Below are 16201 nucleotides of genomic sequence, written 5' to 3'. Positions count from 1 at the left end.
ATGAAGGAATGAGTCTGCACAAGTCAGCCCCCGGCCTTTAGCAATAATAAATCTTTGTTAAGAGTTCAGGAAGTGGTCGTAGAAAGTGGACCTAGGATTCTTCCGGGAAGAGTGCTTACACGAGTTAGGGCTGAGCATCAACATTTAAGCGGCAAGTTAAAGGAGATGAACTCCTGTCCTCTGCTTCCGCTTTTCCCTGCGCCCCCTCCCGCTTTGGCTCTGCGCGCACGCCTATGTCCAGAGTCCGCCCAGCCGCCCGGGGGCGCCCGAGGCCGAAGGGGGCGTTGCGGCGCTACCCGACGTCGCGCCCTCGGCGCCTGCGCAGTGTGCACGTCAAAGCCGGGCTCGGGCCGGGAGTGGGGAGCGGCGCGGCCTGGGAGAGTCTGAGCCACCGGGAGCCGGGCGAAGGCGAAGGCGAAGGCAGCGCGGGGTCCCGCAGCAGAGCCTCAGCCGCAGCCCGAGCGAGCCAGCGAAGCGCAGCAGTGCGGCGGCCGCCGCGGGAGCCCCTGGGCCGCCGTCCGCTCGCGCAGCCGCCGCCGCCGCCGCGGGATCCTGTCGCCGGGAGCAGGAGCGGGCGGAAGACAACGGAGGGGCCGAGCGCGCAAGCCGCGCCGCGGGGACCGAGCGAGCAGCCCGAGGCGGCGGCGGCCGAGGACGGGGACGGCGACGACGCGGAGGCGGAGAGGGAGGCGCCCGGCCCAGCCCCGTGAGTGACCCCCGGCCCGACCCTGCTCGCGGCGCGAACGCTAGCCCGGCTTCCGCCTCCCTGTCCCGGCCTGTCCCCAGCTCCGGGGCTGCCTCCATTTTCTCGGGTGGCAGCGACGGCCCCGGCCCGGGAGTCGGCGGCCTGCTCTCTCCGCCCGGCCCGGGCCCCTCGCGGAACCTTCCCTCCTCGTCCTCGCCGGCGCTGCGCCCAGGGGCCTGCGGCCGGGGCTCCGGGGACCGCGTGCTCTCCTGCCAGCCCTCCGCGGTTCTGTGGCGGGTTGGCGGCGTGGGGGCGTCCGCGGCCGGAGCCGGGAGGGCAGGGCAGTGCGGGCCCGGCCAGCTGTCACTCCCACCCTACAAGGGCTCCGGCCACCTCGCTCCTGGCCCCTGGTAAACTTCCTGTTATCGGGAGGCGGATAGCATCTCTGCAATCTTCATTTCGGGAAAATGCCTAACCGATTTCTGGTTAGGAATTGTGCGGCCAGAGCGTTCCCGAGTTCGGTTGAAGCAGTCTGCGCGCTGACTGCGTGCAGGCGCCTTGGTCGGTCCGCACTGGAGGGATTCATAGGGGAACCTGGGCCCGCGGTCCCCTCCCCCGAGGAGCTTACGCTCTGGTGCGGGAGATAAGGCGAGTACACAAATAACCACGATACCGGGAAGGAGGTGATAAGTCCTGTAAAAGAACTACAAAATGCTAGAAAGGTACCCGTGGAAGACCAGACCGATCGATCACTTCCGCCCAGCAGAAATCTGGAAGGCTTCCTGGGCGAGGCGGTACAAAGCAGGTCTTGAAGGCCAGACGGGATTTGGGAGAGAAGAGGGTTGCAGAAGAGAACCGTATGTGGAGGGGCAGCAGAGCTGGAGGACAAAGGTAAAAAGATATAGTCTAGAAATAGTAGATAATGCAGTTTGTTGCGTAGGGCCTCTGGTGGGGAGTGGGGGTAAGCCAAAGACTTGTTTGGGGGCCGGATCCTTGAATGCTGTAGAGGAGCTGTTTGAGTGGCATTGTAAGGAAAACTTAGAGTTCATTTCTCAGTGACTCAGGGGCCCGGAAATGTAAGCTAGGGGATATTAAAGGCGCTCTTGTGAAAGGAAGGAGAGGAGGCCCAGTAAAGAGTTGACAGTCTGTGCCTTGAATATAGTGCAGTTTGAGATCGATTTTGACAGCTTCCTGGATATTCAAATAAATCTATGTCCAGGCTAACTAAGCAAAGTAGCTTTTGCAAAAAGCTTCATTAGATGTCAGGCTCTTAAGAAGTACTGGGAGGGTGTGTATAAAATGAGGTGTTTCTGTTGGTGCAGTTCACTAAAATGCATGAAAACTTGCCCTGTGTTAGGTGTCTACATTTTGGAACTACTGACCTGAACGTAACTTAGTTCTTTGAGATGGTTTTTGTGTAAGGCAATCCAAACTGATGCTTTAAAAAATCAGATTGTTACTAATAAAAAGTTGGACCTAGAACCTTTTTGTAGAAAGGCAGAAATGTCTTTGTTAGTTTTTAGTTATGAAAATATTTATAGGAGGGCCAGAAGTGAAAGTCTTTGGCTTTATTTTGTTACTTTTTTCCAGATTACTAGCAAATAATTAGCACCTGTATTTGAAGTCTAGAAATATGGCCTATGGAAGCGGCTTAGAACCAGTGTTGGTTTTTTAAGGACTTACTTGTTGTTTGTTTCTATGACAAGTGAATGTCAACTTTTTTCAGTTAAAAAACAGACTTGTAAAATGCAGGAAATACTGTAAAATTTTAAAAAATTATCTTCTGTAATCTTACCACTTTGATTTTGTTACTGTTAACATTTTCACATAGTTCCTTTTCAGTCTTTTTATGTTTATTTTTTCTTTGCATAATGAAATAAACTATATATATATAGCTTTTATTAGGCTTTTCATTTTTGTCATTAAATATCTTCATATAAAAATATTTTTACCTGAGTGTTAGGGAAGTCTTCTTTAAGTGTATTATTTTTTCTGGCAGGAGTGCCTTGTTGACCTCAGATAAAATGCACTAGTCATGCTTAATAACTGTTGCTGTGGACAGAACTTTTTCTAAAGACTTCTTGTTTGAAGACTATTTTTAAACTTCTCTGTAAGATTTGGATCTTATTGCTTGTTGACTAAAGAATGGTTTTATTACTTGGGATGTGTGTTGTCCTCGGGTATGGAAGAGAGCACATATTTCTGCTATATGAGTGGATGTACTTTTTTTTAAAGGCACTGTAAAAAGATTACTTTAATAGCTGGTATAATATCGCCCATACACTGATGCACCTCCCCTTCCCACACCACCCCATCTCCCCTCGCCCCTAAAAGTTGTCTTTATACTAAGGTCATCCATACAGGTTAACTACTCTTTGATCATGACATCACAAAGATTCAGGCTAGATCTATTTCATTTTTCTTTTGGTATTTCTTTAGTAAAATATAGAATTTGTTGTGAAATACTTTGCTGCTGTAACAAAAGGGACTTTTTTTTTTTCTTCAAGGCATACCACTGTAGTTCATTAGCAGGTTCTTGTTTAAACCAGTTTTTCCCCTTGTGCTTTACAATCTAAAATGTATTAATAAGGTCTCTGTTTCTGTTTCTAATGGCATTTAAAGTGCAATGCTGAGGTAGACTGTATAAATTTTCATAAAGTTAATATAACAGAATAGCTAAGAAAGCCGAGCTTAGGTATGGGGCTTGGTTTTATAGTATGTTTCTGTTTTTTTTTTTTTTTTTTTAATTTTTTTTAACACTGCATCTTTTTTTTTTAAAGATCAGTGATTTTTTAAAAACATATATATATATTTATTTAATTTTGGGGGGCGCTCTGTTGGGTTTTCATTGCTGTTGTATTGGGTTTCATTGCTGCTTTCTCTAGTTGTGGTGAGCAGGGGCTACTCTTCTTTGCAGTGCGAGGCTTCTCAGTGCAGTGACTTCTCTTGCTGCAGAACACCAGCTCAAGGTGCTCAGGCTTCAGTAGATGTGGCACTCAGGCTTAGTAGTTGTGGCTAGCAGGCTCTAGAGTGCAGGCTCAGTAGTTGTGGCCCACGGGCTTAGTTGCTCCACAGCATGTTGGGATCTTCCTGGACCAGGGATTGCACCCGTGTCCCCTGCATTGGCAGGCAGATTCTTAACTACTGCGCCACCAGGGAAGTCCCTGTTTTTTTAAATTTAAAGTTTTTGGCCACACCTGGAGGCACACAGGATCTTAGTTCCCCGACCAGGGATTGAACCCATGCCCCCTGCAGTGGAAGCAGAGTCTTAACCACTGGACTGCCAGGGAAGTCCAAATATGGTATTATTTGAATCTTTATTTGTATATTGTAAATGTGTATACCACAAGGCATCCTTTATTACTTTCGAATATTTACTAAAGTATTTTTCTTTTGATCAGCTTTTGTAGGTTATAGATTTCTGTAATTACAGCTATACTTTACCAAGAGTTTTTTTCCAAGAGGACTTGTTTATTGATCACTCACAGTTGTGCTGTCTGCCATTAAAAATACAGACATAAACCCAGATGCCGCATCACCCCTCCTCCACCTCAGCAGGCAAGTAGGTGGTATCTGTGTTTTAAAAATCAATTTCCCTCTTTTCGATCGCTTCTTTTATTTAGAAATTTGATTTTATGGGTGTTGTCTGGTGTTAATAGAAATAGGAGTCTGATAGGTAGATTAGTGTATACAGTGGCAAAACGTTGGTAAAACTTTGTTGTGTGATGAAATTGTGGGAAAGAAAATCAAATCTTTGAACCTCTTGGTTAGATTGCTTGTGATTTGTTTTGTTACTTAATTTTTGAGATATAAAGATCTTGTATTTGTGTGAATGCATATCAAGCCAAATAGCCTAAAAATTGTATAACAATTTAGTCCTCAGTCTATATTTTGTTTTTTTATTGGAGAGAAGAGTGGTATTGGAGCCATCCGTAATTAAAGAAGGAATTGATCTATGTGAGTTCTTACTTTGTGTGACACACCACTCAAATGACTATCCAACTGGACCTTAATCACTGCCTTTATCAGTCTAGAGTATGAGGGCAGAGCCAAGGGAGGCAAATATTTGTACCACCAGCATTTATAGAGTAGACTCCTGGGAGTAAACGCTAAATGTTTGTTCTCCTTCTGTTTCTTTGGCCTTCCAAGGATTCTGAAAAGAGTTATTGCAAGACTGGGTAGCAGATGGATAGACTGTGGTGGTGAAATTGAGATTAACAGCTTATTGCAATCAGCATTTTTGGGGTGTGTGCGTGTGTGTATGGTCCTCTGATGTGATTTGATTTCTACCCCATTGTGCTTTTAACTTTTCTCTTGAGATAGAAGGGGTGAGGGGATGGCGAATTGTGGTTTTTTTTTTAGCAACCGTGATGTTAAGTTGGCAGAGGAAGGAAGAGTGGCAAGCAGAGAATTGCAAGAAATCAGTCAGGTGTGAAGTAGCTCCAAAGGAGGGAGGTGGAGCCTGCCCTGGCCTTTATGTTGGCAGTGTCTGGCACATACCTATTTGCATAACCCTTAATACATTGTGTCTAATTTGAGATTTCCATACTCAGAAGACAATGTTCAAGTTGTAGGTTTGTATGTGCTTCTTTATATGTATATATACATTTTCCTATGTGCATAGTTACACAGGCTGAAAATCTAAGTAACCAATATTTAGTGGCAGTCTGGTTTTTTATGATAGTTATTCCGTGGGAGCATTATCCAGCAGATAAATTTTTGATGACGAAGGAAGTATGATAATGTCAAAACATCACAGACTTTGATTATTTTAATAAAATGTTTGAGAAACAGAATTCACATTTTGTAGCTTGATCTTAATTAAGTTGCTACTTTATAACTTTGTCTAAGGAACTGTAGCTTGTCCTTTTACAGGGTGCTGTTAACATACTAGTTAAGGTTCTCTCCCTCCACAGTAGATTATGTATCAGCTGTATTTAGGCAGGAGGAAGAAATAGCATTAACAGGTTTCCGTTTACATGTCTATAGTTTAAGGCCCACTCTGGAATTTATAGGATTCTGAGAGTCAGTATTACCTGTGGTTGAAAGCTCAGGTGCAGCCAGACTCCTGGATTGTTGAACCCTCACCCCTCCTATGGGCTCTGTAACTTGAGGCACATTCCTTCACTTCTCTCTAGCTTAGATTCCCTGGATAGGAATGATAATAGACCATCTGAGAAGATTGTAGGGGAATTTTAAATAAGTTACTGTGTCTACAGGGCCAGTTCATACCAAGTTTTGTGATGTTGCTGATGCTGATGCTAGACTGTTTCAAGTAGAAGAGAGCTTTAGGAACCCTGTAGTCGGAATGGTTCTTTCCGCACCATAACTGGAGCAGCGTGTGGCTGACTTTGAGCTGTAACTGGTGGAGTTTTCTGCGAGGTGGAGTCACTTGCTTAGGATTGTGCTGCTTATTAGTTGCAGGACTGATGTAGAGTCTGGTTCTTTATTCTTTATCCAGTTTGCTTGAAAGAAAGTTTTATACTTTATGCAGTAATGTCTTTTTTGAACTTTTTCACTAATATTTACAAAGATTATATTCATATATTAAATGCTTTATGTCACATAATCCTTTTTAAAAAGGTGTTTAATATACTAATGTTTATAATCATGATTTAGCTGGCAAGTTTTTTGGGGGGGGAGGGGGTAGTTGTATGAATATAAAGTTGAAATAGATGAAGAATCAAGTGTTATTATCCCTCAGCATCATCGCAGATGGAAGCCAAAGTGACGGCATGTCCAAGGTCACACAGATATTGCACAGTTGAGCTAGGATTTGAACCCACGTCTGCCTCACTTTGAAATGTGTGACTCTCTCTTATGAAATAGTTTTATTTCTCTCCATAGGGTCTTGGTTTCTTGCTGACTTTTTTTGATTTAGTACTTTAGAATGAAGATTTGTAAATATACCCTAATGAGGGTATTAATAGATTTCTGGGCAGCAACCACATGTTATGACACAAAATGGGATGTTTTATTCTAAATGCTCTAGTTGTATAGAGTCATAATTTGATTAGTGGTTATTAGGCCAGTGGGTAGTGTTTATTTTTCATGTTAGTCTTGTACAGAAGATGGGAGGCCTTGTGTAAGAGTGGGCAATGCAGAAGCCTGGGAATTGGAAGATCTGGGCTGGGTTCTGACTTGTTCGCTAATCCTGTCACTCTGGGCAAGTCTTTCCACCTCTCTAGTCTTCAGTCATCCCATTATTATACTAAGGGGACCAGACTGAAAAACCCTTTCAGTCTCTTTTGCTCTTATTTTCAGTGATCCTGTGTGTAAGCGTTCCGTAGGCATTTTTTTTCCTCTTCTGGGCACCTCTCTTTTGCCTGCGGTCTTGAAGTCAGTTTCTTTACAGGAGCTCTGTGGCATGTAAGCATGCTTTAACATTTTTTTTCTCCTGCTTGGTCAGGTGCCTCGTGTTATTTCACAATATAGTAGTTTTTTGCTTCAGGTAATGTAACATCAAAATGTATTTTTTTTTTCAAATTTTCTTCTTTTGTACTTATGAATAAGTGGTTACGAACTAATGTTATGTGGTTGTAAAGTACAAGCTTAGTAAGTTAATGAGTAACAGATCCTCAGGCCTCACATCTAGTTTCACTGTCAACTCTTAAATACTATATGTTATGAAGTTCTATGAGCTGTTTGTTTTGGGGAAAGGAAAAATATTAACTAAAGGCAATGTGAGTGGAAAAGAAAGTACCAGAAATGTAGAAACAGACTTGAAGATGTGAAGAACATGCTTAAGATCATATTCTTTGGTTATAATTGGTACTAATCCTCTGCCTGTGAAAGGGTGGTAGGCTGGCTTAGATCATAGGATTGTTTCCAGCCCAGGGTTCTGTCACTGATAAGAGATGAGAGTGATGTTCACCACTCCTGAGCGTTTATAACTCCTCAGACATCTATTATGAATTAATTTGTTCCACAAGCATTTTTTTATTACCCATTATGCTGGGTCCTGTTCTATATGTTGGTCTCAGAGGTTTTCTAGTCCAGGTAAACAACTCTTCCCCTCTTTGATGACATGTTCTCAGCCAGTTTACTTATCCTGGATTCTCCAGCAGGGAGACAGGAACTCAGGTCACTAAATGATCCTTGCAGATCATTTGGCTGTCTATTTACAGTATGATTTTATTCTCTATTCCACCTTTGTGTGTGTGTGCTGCAAGTTTTTCCTGAGTGTGTATTTGTATCAATAGATTTCCTATGTAAATTTTGTACAATAGATTGTAACGTATTTGAGTTATGGGCTTTTTTTTTTAACCTTTTTTCATATCTCTTCTCCGTTCTTCCCCCACATCGTGATTTCAGAGTATGATACATTGTTTCTGTAAGTATTTATTAAATGATTCAGATATGTAATATTCTGATAGAACTGCTCAGCAGAGATGAAATACGTAACCAGACTACCATTTTCTATGTATTTCATTTATCTCTGCTGTATTTGTGCGTATGTGAATGAGGTTTACATGCTGTAAAGCTGAGGCTTATTAGGATCTCCCTTTTCCTGACAAGTTCACGTAAAGCAGTGTTACCTAAATTGTGTTTTGCAGAACACTAGTCTTATGAGAGATTAGTAGTTGGTGGGAGAGGTTCCAGAGAAATTTTAAGTTTAGGAAAGCACTGGATTAAAAACAGTTAATTAGTTTTTATTTTTTGATGATGGTTGTGTTATTGTCTTTTTGCAGAGCTTTTCAGAGTTTCTAATAATGTGCATTGTGACTGTCCAGGAGGGAAGTGGTACAGTGTTTCCCAATTTTCAAGTTTATTTGGTAACAAGAACACCTCCTTTCCCCCAGGAAATACCCACAAACACCTTGAAGGAGGGTTCTATTGGAACATAATTTGGGAAACCCTCTTATTTGCATACTTATTAGTATGGAATTCAAAGCATTTACTTTTTAATTGGAATGATTACTTACACAGCAAGTTGAAATTCAATTAAAACTGGAATAATTTATTTTCAGTTTTGTTAAGTAATAGAATGAACACTTCAGATGAGTGGCTTTTCAGCCCCCCCCCTTTAAACTTCAACCCACGGTGAGAAATTATGTTTTTGATCAGTGACCCAGCGCATAAATAAACACACTGTCAAAACTGAAAAAGAAGTTTCATGAAATAATACTTAAACACATTCCTACGTACAGTTCATGCGTTCTGATACTTTTTATTCTGTTCTGTTTTTGAATGTATGTTATTAGTAAAATAATTCACCATTCAATTTTAGAAACACTGTGAGGTTACATGAATTTATAAACTCTTAACATGTTAGAGTGAGAAGATACTGTCAAGACTGTTTTGTGAGTGAGAAAACTAAAGTTCAGCCTAGAAGAGGAAGGGCTCTAGCCTTAGAATTCTTGGATTTAGATTCTAGTTGTGTTCTCTTGGGCAAGGTGTTTAGTGCCCATTCTTCCTCAGCTTTCTCATCTGTAAAATAGCAAGAATAGAACCTATACATGAAGTAGTCTTGAGAATTCTAGGATTTGGTAAGAAGTGCTTTCATAATGTGTCTGATATGCTTTAAGTGCCCAATACTTTTTAGCTTTTATGGTAACTGAAGTTCTAAAACTCCTGCTGCACCTTACACACTTTCAAAAATATTTTAGGACTTTGAAAGTGTTAAAGTGGCCTTCAGGTGAATCTGAACTCTTTTTGATCTGTAGCTGGATATGTCATTTGTTCTGTTATCAGCCCTTTGGAATAGTAAGCTTTAAAATAGTCCTAAAGGGACTTCCCTGGAGGTCCAGTGGCTAAGACTTTGCCTTCCAATGCAGGGGGTGTGGGTTTGATCCCTGGTCAGGGAGCTAAGAATCCCCCATGCCTCACAGCCAAAAAACCAAAGCATAAAAACAGAAGCAATATTGTAACAAGTTCAATAAAGACTTTAAAAATGGTCCACATCAAAAAAAAAAATCTTTAAAAAATAAAATAAAATAGCCATAAGGACCCACTTAAAGTTGATTTGCCTCATAGTTGTAAATGGACTCATAATTGCTTCATGCCATATCATTGTATTTTTAAACTATTTTTAACAATATCTTAAGTTTATCATAATCTTTCTTTATAGCATGTAAGTAAATACAAATAAGTACATACTTATGTCAGTGGTTAATTTAGTTTTCTTATAGTTGTCGTTCACTAAAAGAAGAACAAGGTAAAAGTTGCTATTTCCTGTTTTATCTCCGTTTCTGCATTTTTAAAATTTCCCCATCCTCAATATTTTGTATTGCTACTAGGGATTTAATTTTTATATCCTGACCTAAGAAAAGGAACATTTAGAGGGCATTAACGATGGTGGGGGCCAAATCCAGGTGTAGACTATTCTCCATTGTCCTGAACTTAGCTGGCTACTACAGACATTTTTGTCATCTACCGAGGCATTTACATTGCCTGTCCCTGATTAAATTTTCTCCTTTTGTTTCATTTATTGCCCATTTGTCCTCAGTATTACCTGCAGTTGCTGAAATGAGAGGTTCTAATCAGCATCACTGACGCAGACCAATTCCATATTAAAGAAGCTAAAGATTTGTACTTGTGTAAGCAAAAGGAATGAGGTAAAAAGAATAAATAATTACTAACATGGCACATATATGTTACCTGCTGATATAAAGTTTAAGACTGCTACCTATATTTACCTCATTTAATCCTGTAATAATCCAATTTTCATTCCCATATTTTCAGTTGCATAAACAGAGGAAAAGAAGCTAAGTAATTGGTCTGAAGTCATACACCTAGAAAGGGGCCCTAGATTTGAAACCCTGGTCCCAGAGGGTACGCTTGTATCCCAACATACTCTGTTGCCTTCACCACAAGGTATTGAAATGTAGAATCATCCTGGAACATAGGAAATTTATGTTATAGAAACAGATGAGATCAGATTTTTTTGGTCAGAATGTGTGATATCCTAGGACACTAAGAGAACTTTAACATTATTGAGTAGCTGTTGGTGGTCTTTGAGGAGCTGTGACGAAAGCAAGCTGTGTAGGAAGAGGAGAGAAGCTAATGTACTGTTCTTCCAAAAAAGGAAAAGGTGGAATTCACAAATCATAGACACTAAGCTTGATGTTGATTGCTGGACAGATTCCAGAAAGGGATGAGTCCTTAGAAAAGTGTTGATTTCTAGGAGCTACTGTCTATTTATTAACTATTTCTTTTCCTAATAGGATTCTGTTAAGTGTCTTGGATAAGGATGTAGCCAAGATATGGATTTGTAAGGATTCATAGTTTCACTCATATTTGAGATTATCTGAAAAATGTTAAATCGTATAATTTAAGTTGGAATATTTTTTAGGACTTAGAAGTCATTTTGATGGCTTTACAAGATCATTTTACTTGTGTTCACTGTATTAGAATATAGCTTTATAATAATATGCTTTTCCTAAGCTGCATCTGGCAAATCAGTCACATGTACAGTGGGCTGCATCACTGTGCCTTGCCTTCTCAAGTAGGTGAGAAGGAACTGGAGCTGGTACCATCTTCCTGTATGTGCGCACAGCAAAGTACATACTTCCTAGTTTTATATTGTTAAAATCATTCATCCCTGTTCTTTAAGATTGGTCATAACCCATTTGTTTATTCAAGAGCTAGTCTTGCTCTTGTTCCTGAAGACTACCCGTTGAGTGACTGGAAGTAAGTTGATAGGAAGAGGACTGGACAACAGGAGAGTGCACTCCGTCCTCACTAAAGCTAAAACCTTATGGGGGGTGGGGAGGGGGGTTGAGGGTGAAGAATGTTAGCTTTTTTCTCTTTTGTCTTATGAAAGCTCCCCCACTCTTACAATTAAATGTAGTGAGGGATAAGTATCCTTAGCCTAGGATATCATAGGTGTTTAGAAAGGGCACAGCTATCTTTTGCAGACACTTTTGTTGCTGTTAAGAAGAGGAAGGAGTAAGGAATAGGGAAGAGGAACAAGACCTAGCAGTACATCCAGAAGGAAGTGGCCAGAGAGAAAGATGGTGCCTCTAAATTTGTATGTCATGTGCAACTTTGTAAGAGCTAATGATGAAAGTGGAACTGGTTGCTTTTAGGAATTGTCTTAAGAGCTGGAGCACTTGAATAGATGGTTAATCATGGAATATATTACATGTATATTAAAGGCTATGGCCTCCTAAGCAAAACAGGGAGGGGAGCTTCAGACCGCTATAGTATAGAAATGATAAGTTCCTTTAAAAATCTTGAAAAACTTATCAATAAATTATCTCATTTATTCTAGATCCTAATAAAACACCAGAAGATATTAAATTCATGTTTAAAAACCGGCATGAATTCTTAAAACCACAGTAAAATATAAGAAAAACAACCTGATAAGACATTACAAAAGAAGAAAACTATGTTTCAGTTTCACTTGTGGAAATAGCCATGAGAATTCTCAGTAAAACTGCAGCAAATTTAATTAAATAGGAAATTCTCTTAGTTAAAGAAGACAAATGACAGGTAGCACTTGCTACTTACTGTGTGCCAGGCATTGTTCCAATATATTATCTCAGTTAATAATCCTCAAAACAACCCTAAGAAAGAGGTTGTAATTATTACCCTCATTTTATGGGTGAAGAAATTTAGGTCAAGAAGTTAAATAATCTGTCCAAGGATAAATTGCCAATAAGTCACAGAGCCTAGTTTTTGAAGCCTTGGGGTCTGGTACCAGCATACATTGAACATGCTGTATCATACCAGTATGTGCTGAGATAACAATGTTAATTCAGCAGTTCTTCCTGATGATGAACTCTTTCAAAGCTGGTAGGAGATAAAAGAATATCTGTCTTAAACCAACAGCAAACAGCCTACTAATGGGAAAACATTGGTAGACTTCCGCCTTGAAATCAGAAAATGAAACAAGCGTGCCCTATACCCTTGATGTTTGATGTTATCCTGGCCAGTGTGAGAATTCATCAGTTATAACTTTGAAAAAAAATGCTGGATAATAGCAATATTTGCAGATGTTGTGATCTTAAACCTAGGAAAACCAACAGAATCAACTGAAAAGCTAAAAGTGAGAGTTCAGTAAGATAGCTGTATACCACGTAAAGATATTTAAATGTTGGTAGCATTTTTCTTGCTAGCAATATTTAGTTATAAATATCCTGGGAGAAAAATCTCATTATAGCAGCAAAAAATGCAATTCCTAAGTTGGGGAGATTGATATGAAATGTTTGGGATCTCTGAAGAAAACTGGTATAAACTTAATTGAGTGAAAAAAAGAGTTAAGAATGGAGAGTTACCATGTTCTTGAATGTGAATGCTGAATGCTATGAAGCAAGAAAATTTCCCAAGTTAAATTAGTATATTCTTGGCCAGAGAGTACAGTCAGATTTTTAAAAAGTCAACTTAGGGAGTTCAGTAAGAGGTATATATGCACCTAATGCATAAGTGAAATCATACATAAGTGGGGAAGGAGGAAGGATTTAGCAAAAGATTTTTAGATAATTGGTTATCTGTTCTTTGGGAAAATCAATTTTGATAATTAAGCTACCCCTTTATGAAAATAAATCTTATGGGAGAATGAGTTAAAAAACATAAATTAGAAAGAACGTTTATATGAATATTTATCAGACCTTTAGGTGAGAAGTAGGCTTATTTCCATTGCTGTCAAGTGATTGAAAGGGAAAAAACACTAAGGTAAATATGTGGAAAAAATTTGCATGATGTTAGGCAAAGGTTAATATTTACTTCAGTATAGTAAAAGCTCATACAGACTGATAACTGCCATTTGTTAGTAAGCTCTATGTTTTAAATGCTACTCCGGGTATTTTATTCATGTTCAAAATTTAATAGTCATCCTATCATTTTGTAAATAATCGAGACTCAGAAGGTAAATGTTTTCCCCAAAGTTTTTGTGCACACTTCTCCTAGATGGTGGAACTTGGATTTGAACTTAAGTCTGATTATCAAGAGCTTATGCTCTCAACTCTTAAGATTGTTTTTCAAACAGGTTGTAAGACTAAAATCACTGGGTAAATGAGTAGTCAATTCAAATAGTGGCTAAATAAAAGAAATGCAAATAAACAATGGGGCGGAGGCTATTAAATAGAGATTTTAAAAATTGATAATGTTTATGCTACTAGGGATAGATTGAGACGTGAGATAAAGCAATTTCATATACAGCCGGGCCCTTTGTATCCACAGGCAGGGGTTGAGGGGGGTGGGTTCCAGGACCCCCACAGATACCAAAATATGCCCTTATGTGTGAAGTGGCATAGTATTTGCATATAACCTTTGTACATCCACCTGTATATTTTAAATCATCTCTAGATTACTTATAATACCTAATACAGTGTAAATACTATGTTAATGTTGTAAATACAGTGTACAGTTAACCTTTGGGAGAAATTAGATCAATTGGAACAGCCTGTTTTGATCCCTTCAGCAATGAGAGCAGGATGGGATGAATCAGGGTAATATTTAGACATAGGGGAACTGGCAAATTGTTGAGCACTTGGCCTGGAGCAGCGTAGTTGGTGGGAGATTGAAGAGTTAGCAGTTCTTCCATGACATGGGCATATTATCTTCCTGGTGAATTGTAGGTGTTTGCTGATTTGAAATACCACATATTGCCAAGAAAGACTTATTTTTATCATCACTGACAAATATTTATATGCAGGTGACCCTGGTAGGCATTGCTCTAAGTGGAGGGTGCTTTGCCCTTGCTAAATCAGGGTAAATGAAATAGAAAAGTTGTCTGGTCATAGGGGAGGCAAGATAGCCATAGTTTAGTAGGGGTAACCAAACGTCCTGGTTTGCCAGGAAAAGTCCAGGTTTATGCCTGTTGTCTTCACATAATTATTCATTGTGTCACCCTTTATTCCCTGAATTGTCCTGATTTGGATGAGAAGTTATGTCATCTAACATTTAGCAATTGCAAAACTAGCTATTCATACCTCTCCCTCCCCTCCCCCCCCCCCCCTTTTTTTTGAGGCTTAAGGAGCAAGGTTGTCTCTCAATTCCTCAGGTGTCTCCTCCTAAAGTAGCTTGATTTTTGAGGCATTAACATGGAGGCATGGCAGCTGCCTATCTGATCCTTCTTTGGAACCAAAAGTATTTTCTGTACATTGGAACCAAGAGACTTTTTTTCTCTGAATGATAACGGTGATGTTCTGACTCTAAAAAGTTCTGCTTTACCTCAAGTCACACACTTGAATGGAAGAATTCTAAATGTAAAACACCTTGTTTTTGCCCAGATTTCCTCTTTCACTATTCCCCCACTCATACATGTAGCTTCTCAGGAACTATTGAAGAAAGAGAAGTTGCAGAGTTCTAGTTTGTAAATGGCTGTTGTTGGATGCCATATAACTCTGAAAAAGACTTAAAAAAGTTTTTTTTACAATGTTTTACAGTGTTGTGTTAGTTTCTGGTATACAGCAAAATGATTGTTATACATATACATATATCAGTCTTTTTTCAGATTCTTTTCCCATATAGGTTATTATAGAATGTTGAGTAGAGTTCCCTGTGCTATACAGTAAGTCCTTATTGATTATTTTATATATAGTAGTGTGTATATGTTAATCCCAAACTCATGGTTTATCCCCTTTGGTAACCATAAGTTTTTCTATGTCTGTGAGTCTGTTTTTGTTTTGTAAATAAGTTCATTTGTGTCATACTTTAGATTCCACATGTAAGTGGTATCATGGTATTTGTCTTTCTCTTTCTGACTTAACTTCACTTAGTATAATAATCTCTGGGTCCATCCAAGTTGCTACAAATGGCATTATTTCATCCTTTTTTTATGGCTGAGTAGTATTCCATCGTGTATATATACCACATCATCTTTACATTCATCTGTTGTTGGACATTTACTTGCTTCCACATCTTGGCTGTTGTAAATAGTGCTGCTGTAAACATTTGGGTGCATGTATCTTTTCAAATTAGCATTTTCTCCAGATATATGCCTAGGAGTGGGATTGGTGGATCATATGGCAACTCTATTTTTAGTTTTTTTTTTTAAGGACCCTCCATACTGTTTTCTATAGTGGCTGCACCAATTTACATTCCCATCAGCAGTGTAGGAGGGTTCCCTTTTTTCCACATCCTCTTCAGCATTTGTTATTTGTAGACTTTTTGTTGATGACCATTCTGACTGGTGTAAGCTGGTACTTAATTGTAATTTTGATACACATTTCTCTAGTAAGTTGCGATTTTGAGCATCTTTTCATGTTTCTGTTGGCTATCTGTACGTCTTCTTTGGAGAAATGTCTATTTAGATCTTCTGCCCATTTTCTCATTGGGTTGTTTGTTTTTTTGTTATTGAGTTGTATGAGCTGTTTGTATATTTTGGAAATTAAGCCCTTTTCAGTTGCATCGTTAGCAAATATTTTCTCCCAGTCCGTAGGTTGTCTTTTCATTTTGTTTATGGTTTCTTAAAAGGACTCTTTAAAGAGATGATATACCTGTATTCATGCACCTACATATTTATGTAATCTTTAATTCTTAAACTTTTGCATATTTCTTCCACATTTTAGGGCAGCTGTTTTCAAGGGAAAGATAAAGGATTTCACAAAATCATCTTGAGGGTTCAGT

At 39.5% G+C, this 16201-nt stretch overlaps 1 protein-coding gene across 5 annotated transcripts in view; it reads left to right on the top strand.

Annotated features, from left to right (window-relative positions):
- Positions 1-320: 320 nt before the first annotated feature.
- Positions 321-16201, top strand: part of CAB39 (calcium binding protein 39) — a 91334-nt gene continuing 75453 nt past the window's right edge. The window contains exons 1-2 of one of the 5 annotated variants that reach the window (XM_057745697.1): positions 321-706; positions 10134-10242. Coding sequence is in view for 2 of the 5 variants with exons in the window: in XM_057745695.1 (XP_057601678.1) it covers positions 1397-1576 (180 nt within the window). In the remaining 3 variants the exon portion in view is untranslated. Of the gene's footprint in view, positions 707-1175; positions 1334-1355; positions 1577-10133; positions 10243-16201 lie in introns of those variants that run through there. The other 4 variants (XM_057745698.1, XM_057745696.1, XM_057745695.1 and 1 more) reach the window with 4 other exon arrangements.

The sequence above is a fragment of the Hippopotamus amphibius genome, chromosome 8 (assembly GCF_030028045.1).
Source record: "Hippopotamus amphibius kiboko isolate mHipAmp2 chromosome 8, mHipAmp2.hap2, whole genome shotgun sequence".
Classification (NCBI taxonomy): Eukaryota; Metazoa; Chordata; class Mammalia; order Artiodactyla; family Hippopotamidae; genus Hippopotamus; species Hippopotamus amphibius.
This window is presented reverse-complemented; position numbering and strand designations above follow the sequence as displayed.